Source organism: Garra rufa, chromosome 6 (assembly GCF_049309525.1).
Source record: "Garra rufa chromosome 6, GarRuf1.0, whole genome shotgun sequence".
NCBI lineage: Eukaryota > Metazoa > Chordata > Actinopteri > Cypriniformes > Cyprinidae > Garra > Garra rufa.
In genome coordinates this window covers 37,085,314-37,098,533 of record NC_133366.1, presented here as the reverse complement: position 1 = coordinate 37,098,533, position 13,220 = coordinate 37,085,314, and the positions used below count along the sequence as shown (strand labels likewise).

The 13,220-nt window shown below is 37.2% G+C and overlaps 1 protein-coding gene across 2 annotated transcripts in view; it reads right to left on the bottom strand.

The window, feature by feature from the left end:
- Nucleotides 1-13,220, bottom strand: part of tll1 (tolloid-like 1) — a 53,751-nt gene that overhangs the window by 28,251 nt on the left and 12,280 nt on the right. The window contains exons 2-5 of one of the 2 annotated variants that reach the window (XM_073841869.1): nt 12,969-13,079; nt 6,327-6,426; nt 3,512-3,645; nt 3,317-3,434 (exon numbers count right to left, since the gene is read on the bottom strand). In XM_073841869.1, coding sequence (XP_073697970.1) covers nt 3,317-3,434; nt 3,512-3,645; nt 6,327-6,426; nt 12,969-13,079 — 463 coding nt within the window. Of the gene's footprint in view, nt 1-3,316; nt 3,435-3,511; nt 3,683-6,326; nt 6,427-12,968; nt 13,080-13,220 lie in introns of both variants that reach the window. The other variant, XM_073841868.1, reaches the window with a different exon arrangement.

Genomic DNA, 13,220 nt, shown 5'->3' with positions numbered 1-13,220 from the left:
ACAGATATGTCTGTTTCATCAGTTAAAAAAAAAGTCTTTGTTCATATTGTCCATTAGGGATTTCTTGTATGAATGAAACATTATATTACACGTGTGCACTCACTAAGGCTACAATACCTTATTTTGTGGTTAATAAATAAATAAATAATAGGAATTGTAATACTTTTATACTTAGAGTTTTTCCTCTAAGTGAATGCAAGGTTTTCTGACAAAAATATGATTTCAATAAGAAATTATTTTATAATAAATCCTTATACCTTTCTAAACATTTATAGTTTAATTATTCATATTAAAAACATCACTGTGGCCAAATTGTGTAGCCCTATGAACAGGCATAACAAACTCAGTGTTCTTTATAATTTGGGGTAAATAAAGTCTGAAATTCTTTTGTTACAGTACAGATTTTGTGGTTATGGTTTAGATTTTGGAATTTACCTAATATTGCCTCTCAGAATAGTATCTCGAATTGTCTTGTTACACATTAATGCTATTTTTAAATTATTTGAAATGAAATTAAAGTGAAGTTAGAAATGGAATCCAAACGATATCTTTCCAGAGCTGTAAAAAGGGATGTTTTGACTGCTACATAATATTTATTGCCTTAGTACTTTGTTTTATACATGTAATAATGCCCATAATCACAGACAGACTTGTAATACAAGGACAAATTGAAACACATTTAGCATGTTAAATAATTACAGACCCAGATCCAGTGTCTAATGCAATAAAGTTTTTTTGTGATCATCAATGAATCCTTAAAAATAAGCACATTAGCCTTCATGTCTTATCATTTATGAATATTAGTAGGCCTGTGTTTATTTTGTCTACGATCTGTTTATTTTATTCAGTTTTTGTGTATACTTAATTTTTTTTTTTTTTTTTTTTACTTTCTTGTATCTGTTTACTCAAGTTCACTTGCACTTCTATTTTTTTAATTGTTTAAATATTTTACATATGTTTTTTGATTGTGTTACAATTAATACATATTCACACTTAAATATTGAAAATTTTTGTGGGGTCTATTTGCATTATCTTGCCTAGGGCCCCACAAACCTACAGGCCGGCACTGGCTATGCTTTCATATGCCGACCAGTTACTAGATTTGATGTGCTGTTCATTTGTGCCTTAATTGTTTTTTCTAAATAACAGTGCATGTTGGCACTTGTATAGAATGAGCTGTCCAATCAGAGAACATTTTAGTTTTTCAGTGTAGCAAGTGGTTGAGAATTTTTGTTATTTCAGAGACTTCTTTGTTATTAAGATGCATTTTTGTGTTTCGATTACAAGCGGTCAGTGCTAAAAGAGAAGGGAGGGCCTTGCTGAAATCCGAACGCAATCTTAATACAAGGTGGAAACAGGGCCAAAGACAGGTCAAACCTGTGAAGTCAGAGTTCGAGGAATCCAGATGGAACCTCAATAGTTCACCATTAAGCATGGCTCAGATTCTCAAACACACCCACAAACAAAGCAGTAATCTCGATTCCACTCCCTCACTATTTATAACGTGGATTAGAACACCTTAATCCCTCATTTCATAGCCATTGATAGCGTGGAGTAGACACACAAACACAGAGAAAGACATATTCAAACAAATAAAAGAAAACAGACTCCAAATAAAACACATTCACCAATCTACATCATAAAGGAGAAGAGAATATTTAGCTGAAACAAAAAGTATCTATTTTTGTAATGCTTTGCTTTGGAACCATTTGCATGGTTAAACGCTAATGCTTTCTCAATATACAAATATACGCACACTTAAAAAGCACAGCACATACAGTGGCGTAGAAGGTTAACGCTTAGTGCTTGTGTTGGTCTATCAATAGGTTTACAGCTGAATGACGTCTGCTGATTATAACAGATATGACCACACTGAGATGGATAATATTATGTAATGCTCTCACTACCTCTCTCTCCTCTGCTCTAATCTAGCCCTGTCCTTCTGTCAATGGTCATTCTGCCTATTTCTCTGCAATCTGTCTGGATCTGCCTCATTATTTCACCTCACCTTCAATCAGCATCATTCCCACACAGATATGTAACATCCTTTGTTTCCTTTTCATTCCAGTTTCCATAACATTCACAGACTGATAACACTTCTACAAGTGGTTAAAAACCCTCTTATCAGTTGTTGTGGCATATTAAACAATGTTGTATGTGATCAAATAATCAATTAAAAGCAACGTTTTCAGATACGAGCAATCGCCAACAATGTTTATCTAGACTTATGCGATTTCCGTCTTCCCGTCTCCCTCTCTCTCTTCCTTGTTAACACGCTGTTAGGATTCCATTCCTAAGAACAATGGGCGGTTTGCTCACCGTGGTAACAGGGAAGGAAGGAAAGCCAGGCCGACTGTAGTCATCTCAGTCGACTCTCACTCCCTCGCTCTCGCAAAAACACACATACCTTTGTTTTAAACACACTTTACAGGATACACTCATAACAATGAGAGCTGAGTATCTGAGTGCGTTCCTTAATGGCCACGTTTCATTCAAGCTTTCAACATCCCATACATGTAAACTACTAAAGGAGCCCAGAAGTTAAGAATCTCTAAATTAGATTGTACCCCAGTAAAGTGGAACTGGTAGCCAGCGTTGAAGTGTTTCATGCATTTTTTAAAACACCCATTCATGCATATGTGTCATGGTACTCTCATGAACATATGTCAAAGACTGACACAAAAGAGAAGAAATTGTTGCTATTTTTGTTTTCTTTGCACACAAAAAGTATTCTTTTAGCTTCAAAAAATTTGGTTGAACCACTGATGTCACATGGACTACTTTAAATATGTCCTTACTACCTTTCTAGGCCTTGAAAGTGTCAGTTGCAGTGCTGTCTATGGAGGGTCAGAAAGCTCTCAGATTTCATCAAAAATATCTTAATTTGTATTCTGAAGATGATTGAAAGTCTTATGGGTTTGGAACGACATGGCAGTGAGTAATTAATGACAGAATATTCATTTTGGGGTGAACTATCCCTTTAAATGAAACATGCACTGAATAAGCATTCACAATAAGATCTAAAATATGCATTTAGAAAACAGATAGAGTGAATTTTCATTTCATGCTGACTTTAATGATTATATTTTTAAATAATAATGTGAACTGATTCATAACTTCTGATCAATTAATCAAATTTAGCTTGTGATTTTGAGAAGATACTATGTTTACTATGTTACGCCAACATTCAGCACCATTACTGAATGTCATTACTTGGTGTCAGAAGCACAAGGGTTATGATGGATGGCACAGTATCAGTGTGTGCATTTCTTTTCTAAAATAATTATATAATACAAGTGAACAAACAAATACGAACCCGCAGGGTCTGTAAGTGAAGACGATGTAGCTCTCCTCATCCGTTTTCTCGATGAAGGTCACACACGTCTGTTTCTCCCAGTGTCTCATTGCTTGTTTTAGCATGGCCCTCTGACTTCCTGAAAAACACATAGAGAAATCATTATGTTTAAATCACACACATTTATATACTGATATTAAACACAGAGACACTTACCGGTGAAGTTGCCCCCTATGACGTAAGGGATGACCCCTCCGGGCCAGATCTTCTCAGCTCGGGATGTGGCAGCACGTGGCACTCGTGATTTCACACCTCTGCCGCTGTTTACGTTCCTCCCACCAGCTTTGGAGCTCGGCACATCTTTACTGCTGTTCACCGGCCACGACTCTACACCACAGAGAGAGAAGGCAAAATTATAGAACATCTTACAGTAACAATTAATGTTACACTTTTCTTTTTTCGAGAGTCTTTTTTGAGTTTATTCTCTTAGGGTTAAACACAGGGGCGCCGCTCGCAATTTTGGGCCCTATGACAAAATATGGCATTTATTGTTTAAAGTTTGAATACTGCAATAAATGTTTGCAGACTTTGTTTCATATCAAAAGTAACAAAGCACAAAACTTACTCTGATTTATTGGATGGAAGGTGCGCTGCAATGTTCAGTTCATTAACTGAAAACAGGTTAGACTAATCGATTCTTGGGATTTAAGAATTCATTGTTTCGTAAAAATGAGAATCGAATAAAATCGAGAAATCAATATTTTTTACCCAGCCCTATTAAACATTGAATGAAATCCATCCTGACAACACATGACAGCACTATTGTTATGATTCCAGTGCATTAAAGAAAAAAAATAACCAATTGTAAATAACGTCATGATTTATATATATATATGGGGTGGAGCCGAACCCGAATACGGTATTCGGAAAGGCACAAAAAGCGTCTTTTTTACGAATACTTATTTCGAACAAATACTTTAAAAAATATTTGTATTCGGGAACAAGAAAAACTTTATATCAAAAAGTTGCGTTTCCTCATGAGACCGCAGTCAGTGCATGTCCGCGTGAGTGAGTGACATTCAGGAGTCGAGGGGTGGGGTTAAAAGAGGTGACTGACACAGGCTGCTCAACACAGCAACAGAGAAGTCTCGGCTGGGTGAAAGAAGACTTCACTGCATCACTATTTTTGTTGAATAGATTTTTGTACCTTAACTGGGTTCTGGAGGCAGTTTATAGCTTTTGGGAAGCAGAGATTGATCGGGAGATTATTCCATTAGGGGCCGTTCACATGCGCGCTCAAGTTCGTTGTTTCACAAGTAGACGCGCGGTATGCGCGCTCATAATGGAAGCGACGCATCCAGATAAATACATCTCAACTTTTCAGAATGCCACAAGCGCAGCGCAGCTCATGTGACCAGAATCAACCAATCAGCTTCACCCTTTCCCTTAATAACATTGAAAAACAGCCAAGTTGGAGGAACAGCTTATCATATCTGTACAGGAATAACCATTTTAAAATAAATTTAATAGCAGAGCTACTGCAAGCGATTTTTAATGCTGGAAAGCCATTTATGCTTTGCTGAAGCTTCCGAGTCTTCATTGAGAGATCAGGTCATGGTTGCTTAGCAACGGCAGACGCCACAGGAAAGAAGTTCATTCAGAAGAAGAACTGTTCAGCGTCCTCCAACAAGGACGGGTGGTGGTGGTAGGGTTCATAATGTTCACAATGGTATTTTATTAGTTGTTGGTTTAACCATGGATGAGGTAATGGCTGTTATTTTCTTTTCAATGGCGTTCCTTGTTACATGTTCAAAAACATCAACCAATATTGCATATACATAATTATTATAATGGATATAATTAAAGAATACTTACACTCTAACGTAAATTATAAGTGTAACGCACAAAAAAACAACAACAGGATTTTACACCTATTTTGAATTTTACTCGAATACAAATACAAATACAAATACTTTTCCCCCCTCAACAAATACAAATACAGATATAAATACCGGCTGCTTTGCACACCCCTAATATATATATATATATTATTTTGTTGTTAATTTTTTTTACAAACACAGGTTCTATGGTCTAACTGCATCAAAATGCATAGATGCAAAAAATATACAATATGTGACCCTGGACCACAAAAAAAATCATAAGTAGCATGGGTATATTTGTAGCAATAGCCAACAATACATTGTATGGGTCAAAATTATAAATTTTTCTTTTATGCCAAAAATCATTAGGATATTAAGTAAAAATCATGTTTTATAAAGATATTTTGTACATTTCCTACCATAAATATATCAAAACTTGATTAGCAATATGCATTGCTAAGGAATTCATTTGGACAACTTCTCAATATTCTCAATATTTAGATTTTTTTTTTTTTGCACCCTCAGATTCCAGATTTTGTATATTGTCCTAACAAACCAAACATCAATAGAAAGTTTATTTATTCAGCTTTCAGATGATGTATAAATCTCAATTTCAAAAAATTGACCCTTATGACTGGTTTTGTGGTCCAGGGTCACATATAAATCGGCATTCATTAAATAACACAACATCTTCCCAAAATTTTGTAGAATAAATCTTACATTTATACAAATTGTACATCTCATGGGACACATTCCACAGTTATTGAGCTGTCATGATAATTAAAACCACCCATACAAAGGCTGCAAATCATTTTACATTTGTCACATTTTTTCACATTCATACACATTTCCTGCTAGAATTTTTATGGAGAAAGATTATAAATAATTGCTCTCAGAACTGTTAGAAATTGCATTTGTATTGAATTTGTATAAAGGGTCAAATTTAAGAAAGAGATGGGGTTTGAAGTTTTTGGAGTCCTATATTCATCACCAGAGAAAACTCGAGAGTTATGCGTTATAAAATGTTGAGCTCTAAAAATATATAAAAAAGGAAACATGCATGAATGAATTGTTAACAATAAGATAGATAAGGTGGACAATACTAATTACTAATGGTGCTGTGGGGTTAATAAGAAAAAAGGCTGAGAAACTATTCATTGTTTAACTTACCAAAACCTAACCGTCGTATTCTGTCCAGCAACAGATATAATGAACCTCTCTTCTTACTGGGATTATGCTCTTCTAGACCACCTGAGAGAAAGAACAAACAAGGGAGTTATTTTAAGAATGCTGTGAAAGTGATGTTTCAATTTTGTGAGAACATTGTGTGAGAGCTTTTGTTACGTGTTGAGTAAACTTTACTTAAATGTGACCCTGGACCACAAAACCAGTCTTAAGTAGCACAGTATACAATATTTGTAGCAATAGCCAAAAATGCATTGTATGGGTCAAAATGATCTATTTTTCGTTTATGGCAAAAGTCATTAGGCTATTAAGTAGAGATAATGTTCCATGAAGATATTTTGTACATTTCCTAATGTAAATATATCAAAACTTAATTTTTGATTAGTAACATGCATTGCTAAAAACGCCATTTGGACAACTTTAAAGGTGATTTTCAAAATATTTTGCACTCTCTGATGTTATACTGACAGTCCAAACACTGATTGAGCGATCAAATGAGACATGATACTGATTCCGGTAACTTTATTTTAACATATCTTCTGATGTTCATTCATGTTTATTTCAAGCTATACCTGTTTTTAAACCATGACGCTTCTCTGGCGCTAAAGCGATCTGTCAATGCACATTAAATAATAAACAGGATTTATTATTTGTATACTGCAATATGGGTCAAAATTATCGATTTTTCTTTCATGCCATTAAATCATTAGGCTATTAAGTAAAGATAATGTTCCATGAACATATTTTGTAAATGTCCTACTATAAATACATCAAAACTTAATTTTTGATTAGTAATATGCATTGCTAGGAACTTCATTTGAACAGGCGATTTTCCCAATATTTAGATTTTTTTTTGCACTCTCAGATTCCAGATGTTCAAATAGTTGTATCTCAGCCAAATCCCAACAAGCCATACATCTATGGAAAGCTTATTTATTCAGCTTTCAGATTATGTACAAATCTGAATTTGGAAAAATGTACACTTATGACTGGTTTTGTGGTCCATGGTCACAAATCAAGTTTGACTAGTGCCATTATAATGTTACAAGAACTCTGTCAGTGAGCTGAGAAACTTCAATCAGCAGCTCTCTGCCATTATCACACCTATTTCATCCATCGATCCTCACCTCACCTCACCTCATCCCCACATACACCAGCCTCTTCTCCTTCATTCAACATCACACCTACTCTTGTCTTTCACTCCCAGGGTTCTCAACTGAACAACTCTATTCACACATGTCAGTTCCTCTGCTATCTTTCTTTCGCATTTACTCTCTCTCTCTCTCTCTCTCTCTCTCTCTCTGGAATTTCTCTGATGCAGACAGGAAAGTGTGGAAGAAACAATAGTTTGAATCCAAGACACAGGAAAAGGCTGAGCTTTGGGATTAATGTGCGCACAAACGCTCTCATGTCATACACATAACACTGGCAGGTACACAAGTGTGTGCTGTTGTCATGAAAGCATCCTGAGGAATCTGGAAATATCCAAGAAAGACCTGTCCTGACTGGTTTGAACATGCATCAGTTCTTCTATTCCTGGTCCTGATGCAGTTTGCTCTTTTGCCCCGGTGGCACATCCTGTAACAACCCCATTCAGAACGGAAACACAACGCTGAATCCTTATCGTCTTTTTGGCCGAACTCAGACGATGATAAAGGTGATGTTGCTGACACTGCCGCTACCCAGCAAGGTAAAGTTTTCTGCTAGTCTGTGAGTAGTCATTACTCATACTAGTGATTGTTTCCTGCTTTAGACACTGAGAGTTTACCTTAACAATGTGCCACTGGGAAAGACACACGCACGCACATTTTGACTTCGGTCAGTTTAGATATCAGCAAGGAAGGATTTTGTTAACAATGTTTATTCTAACTCGCAAAGAAACAAACATTTGCACACGCACTTGCTTCTGCACTTTTCCCATTACATAAGGAGTAAAAAACAAAGACCTTGCTATGCAAACACACACACAGTTGTTTGCTGATGGTGCAGGGGAGTCGAGACAGGAGCATTTATCAAGTCTAATCACCTGAAGCTATAAACTCCCAATATCCCCACACATTCTTCAACTTCAGTACGACTTTAATAAGTTTAAATCACCCACAGCCCACAACACAATGGACATCTATTCCATCCTTATGACAGCTCAGCATCTCAGACTGAAAAAAAAATGAAGACATACACAATCCACAGAGGATACTGTATGTGTGTGTGTTCTCTGTGTGTCACCATGCAGTCGAGGCCAGCGCTAGTTCAGAGCATTTAACGCCTGGAGGAAGGTCTGACTTCAAACATGACATCAGGACGAAAAAAGCGCATGGGCGGCTTCAAGGACTAAGTCAAACAGAAGCCCAAACCTTGAACCTTACTGTAGAAAGAGTCATTGTTGTCGTTCTGCACCAGAAACAACCCTCAGCAGCTGCTGACTGCAGCTTTAACCTCATCTACTGCACATCTGCTACTGAACTCAGCTGAAAAAACATGTGCATCAGAACCTCAAACTAAACGGAGGACCTTTCATTTTTTAAATCCAGATTATGTGACAGATTTATAATGCCTGAAGTGTGATGTAGGGCTTTAGACAGAAAAAAAATACTAGGAATAACATGAAACATTTAGCAGACTTTTTAGATGCCAAATTACATACTAAAGCTGATTGTTCAAAAGCAATGGTCTATAATATTTTTTGCAAAACATGTGAATTCTGTTGAGAATATTTCAAAAAGCATAACAATTTAAAGGTATAGTTCACCCAAAAATAAAAAAAAATCTGTCATTAATATTTCACCCTCAGGTCGTTCCAAACCTGTAAAACCTTCATTCATCTTTTGATGAAATCTGAGAGCTTTCTGACTCTGCATAGACATGTTCAAGGCTCAGAAAGGTAGTAAGAACATTGTTAAAATAGTCCATGTGATATCAATGGTTCAACCGTAATGCTATGAAGTCTACACAGGGTCAGAAAGCTCTTAGATTTCATCAAAAATATTTCAATTTGTGTTCCGAAGACGAAGGTTTACGAGTTTGGAATGACAAGAGGGTGATTAATTAATGACAGAATTGTAATTTTTGGGTGAACTAACCCTTTAAGTCTCAGTCACCTGTGAACGTCGTAGCAACTCAGAAGATTTATTAAGGCTACATTCACACTGCGAGCCTTAGTGTTCAATTCAGATTTTTGCTCAGATCAGATTTTTGTGTATAGCTGTTCACATTTTTATTTTAAATGTGGCCAATATCAGATGTCAAGTGTGAACAGATCATGGTTCTGAACTGAGCCGCATACGCAAAAGAACACTACAAACAGAGTTGCCAGGTTTCTGCCCAATTGCTTTTCAAAATTAGTCCAAAACTAGCCTAATCGCGTTTTTTTTTGGGGGGGGGGGGGGGTAAATATCACGTTAGGTGGGTCACTTCAACCCACGGAGTTGAAAAACAACTCGCAGTAACAGTGGAAAAAGTAACCCAATTCTGCTGGAAAACTGTAGACTTGGCAACACTTGCGCAGAGCCCTGTCCTACGGAAGTAAACGGAGGACATAAAGTAAGCGATTATGCATTTATTTATTGTGTGGTCTGATGCAGAAGCCAGCTGAATTATTGCACAGGCACTGTGACAAGTAAAAAACAAGGAAGTGGAGTTTCGAAAGAGAGGAGTTTTGAAACTTTTATGATACAAAGTGACTCCCACGGCCACAGAATCGTGACTAATGCAGGGGTTAAAGTAAATTTTAAAAATTCTTTTTTAAAACTTTTTTTTTTTTGGGGGGTTGGTGGACGTTCTCGAGTGCACTCATTCAATCCCACAACGCACCGCAAAAATGAGTTGTCAACCGATGAACACTCAACAGCTAGAGATAACCCATAATGCACTGTGAGAGTCGCGTGCCGATTGAATTCGCGATCCGCGTCTCACCAGAAGATGGCGCCCGCAGCTGAATCATCCATCCGTTCATTTTACAATGCGCTCGTCCACTGCGTAATACAGCGTACAACAGGTACACGTTCGTTGTGAATTGATTCTTAAATTGTTTAACTAGGGTTCATACATAATTTCTGTGACAGACTTCAAGATCATTTAATCTTACTACTGGAGCTGCCCATTTGAAATGATTATTAAACAGTAAACACACTATGCAAAAGCAGCAGTCCTTCCCGTGCACTTAGTGTCCGAATTCACTCATTCGTTTTCATTTACTCCTTCAAGTGAACTGAATGAGTGGACTAATGTAGGGAATAGTGAATAGGGTAGGGTTGCACGGTATACCGGTACTACGGTAGTATCGCGATACTAAAGCTTAAAAATACCCGCGGTGCCATTGCATTTTTGAAACGGTAGTATCGTCCACACGGTAGGACCGTAAGATATGTTGTATGCACGGCAGGAACACTGTTTAAAACGTTCATTTGAACATGCAAGCCAGCACACCAAAATGTCTTTCTGCTGTGCTTTGTGTAGTACAGGCTGTCTCTACGCTTCATATGGTATCCAGTGTTTCCCGACGCTTCAGTTCAGTTTGAAATGAGAAGGTGCACGCGCACGTCGTTGTTCACGCTGCAGTTTATCAGAAGAGAGGGTCTGATTCAGACCGTCTGATGTAATTTAAAAAAATAGCAGTTCAAGAATCACTTATTCAACATATTTATAGTTTTTTCGTATTTTCATTCCTTTGCCCACTTTTAGAACAGGTGAAATAATTCGTTTCTGGAAGGATCGTTGATCACGAATGCAATTCCATTCATTAACATACTAGCTGCTTTCCACTTGGTTCTTATTAATCATTATATATATTTTATATATTATAAATTAATGTTTTAATATATAAGCTGCTTACTTTCAAGATATGCTAGCAAAAATGCTCCTGACAGTTCAGCAAGATGGTTTTTGTTTCGTTTCTGTGTTCGAATCCATATCTGCGTTGGTTTGGGCGAATCACTGATTCACTAAGCCATTCATAAAAACAGTCATTTGATTCACTCTTGAATGATTCAGCTGTTTTGAAAGAATCGTTTGAACGACTCAGTGATTCAATCACAAACACTGCTGCCACCTGCTGACGGGTTTAAGTTTCTCATCATATTACATTCTTTCCCATAATATTTCTATATTCAGAGTTTTGTATTTAAAACATTAATCTGTAATCTATAATTTATGCAATTATAAATAAAGTCTAAATGTATAAATACCACATCTAAATGTCACTTCATGCAGCTTCTCCGCATTGCTAAGATGAGTTATGTTGACATGATTTCATGGAAAACAATAGCCAGTCATTCATTCACATTAATGAAGTATTCAGAGAAAAATGTTGTCTGTTTTCATTTACATCTTTTTATTTATGAAATTTTGATTCATTTTGTAGAATAGAATTTTAAATGAACAAAATACTGCATGGTATCGCGATACTACTTGGTATCGTGATACTTCAGCTGGTATAGTATCGTAAGTCATTTTTATGGTATCGTGACAACCCTAGAATAGGGTATAGGGGGCGATTTCGGATACAGCCTAAATCATGGCGAGCAAGCACTTTCTTACCGCTGCTGGCATACAGTAGCTTCCTCGAGCAAATCGTGCAGAAACAAGCCCCAGGCTCTCTCAGTTTCTTGCACCAACTGCCAAAAGGCTCGCCATCTCTACTTTCTTCAATCCACGCCCAGCGCCATTTATTTTTGAGCCCTTTAACTATTGCTAGGACATCATCCCCAGGCTTCATAAACTTGCGCTCCATTTTTTTTTCTCTGACAACGCTAACGTGACATTGACGTATGGGTGTCAATCATACTGTGTTGCAAGGACCCGCCCTTCTCTGCTTCTGATAGGCTTGTAACGTTAGTTAAAGCTGCGTTCCTCTCATATGAATGGTAGGTGAAATAAATTGGCTCGAAAATATTAAACCGCAAGCGCAGGCTCTAAAATATATATTTTTTTCCCTCACGGCCGCACGCCGGAGATCCGGCACAGTGCCGGAATACTTTAAGCCCTGCTAATATTGATCTAGAGCAGGGATCCTCAAATCTGGCCCACGAGATCCACCTTCCTGCAGTGTTTAGCTCTAACCCTAATCAAACACACCTAAGCCTGCTAATCAATGTCTTTAGGATCATTAGAAACTCACAGGTTGTTGAAATTGATCAGGGTTGGAGCTAAACTCTGCAGCGCATTGGCCCTCCAGGGCAAGATTTGATGAACCCTGATCTAGAGTAACGTAAAAGTCGCATGATTTCCGATATGACTGTTCACACTGTGGTCACATTTTGCAAAACATCTGACCTGTATCGGATTTAGTACCACAAATGGAAGTGGCACAATTTAGAATTAAAAAGATCAGATTCCATGCGGTTTGTGCTGTTCACACTGTCATGAGTAAAACAGATCTGAGTCACATGTGAGCTAAAAAATTTGATTGGGGCTACATTTGCCTGCAGTGTGAATGTAGGCTAATTAAGTCTCATTCAAATGGCTAAATCACAAGTGAGTTTAAGGCCGTTTTCAACTGTAAATCCTAAAAAGAACTAGTTAATAAGAGTCATTTGTTCAAAATTTGTCCAATTTTAAAAGACTGTTCGACAACTGCAGTCTGGAACCCTGTTAAATCTGAGTTGTCTTACCCGACGTGTGTCCTTGTCTCCCATGTGACTGCTGTGAAAGCTCTATCGTTCCATCGATCTGAAACATTTTCAAGTCCTCTTCATCCAAGGCAATATCTCCCCAAAATACAGCTGGGAAAAGAAACAGAGAAGGATGTTATTAGAGGACACAAACACACACTCTTTGGCAGAACCATAGATTGATGGTCTGCGTGGCCTGAGCTATTGACTGATGCTAATTTAAGGTTTGCTGCATATGTAATCGATTGACAA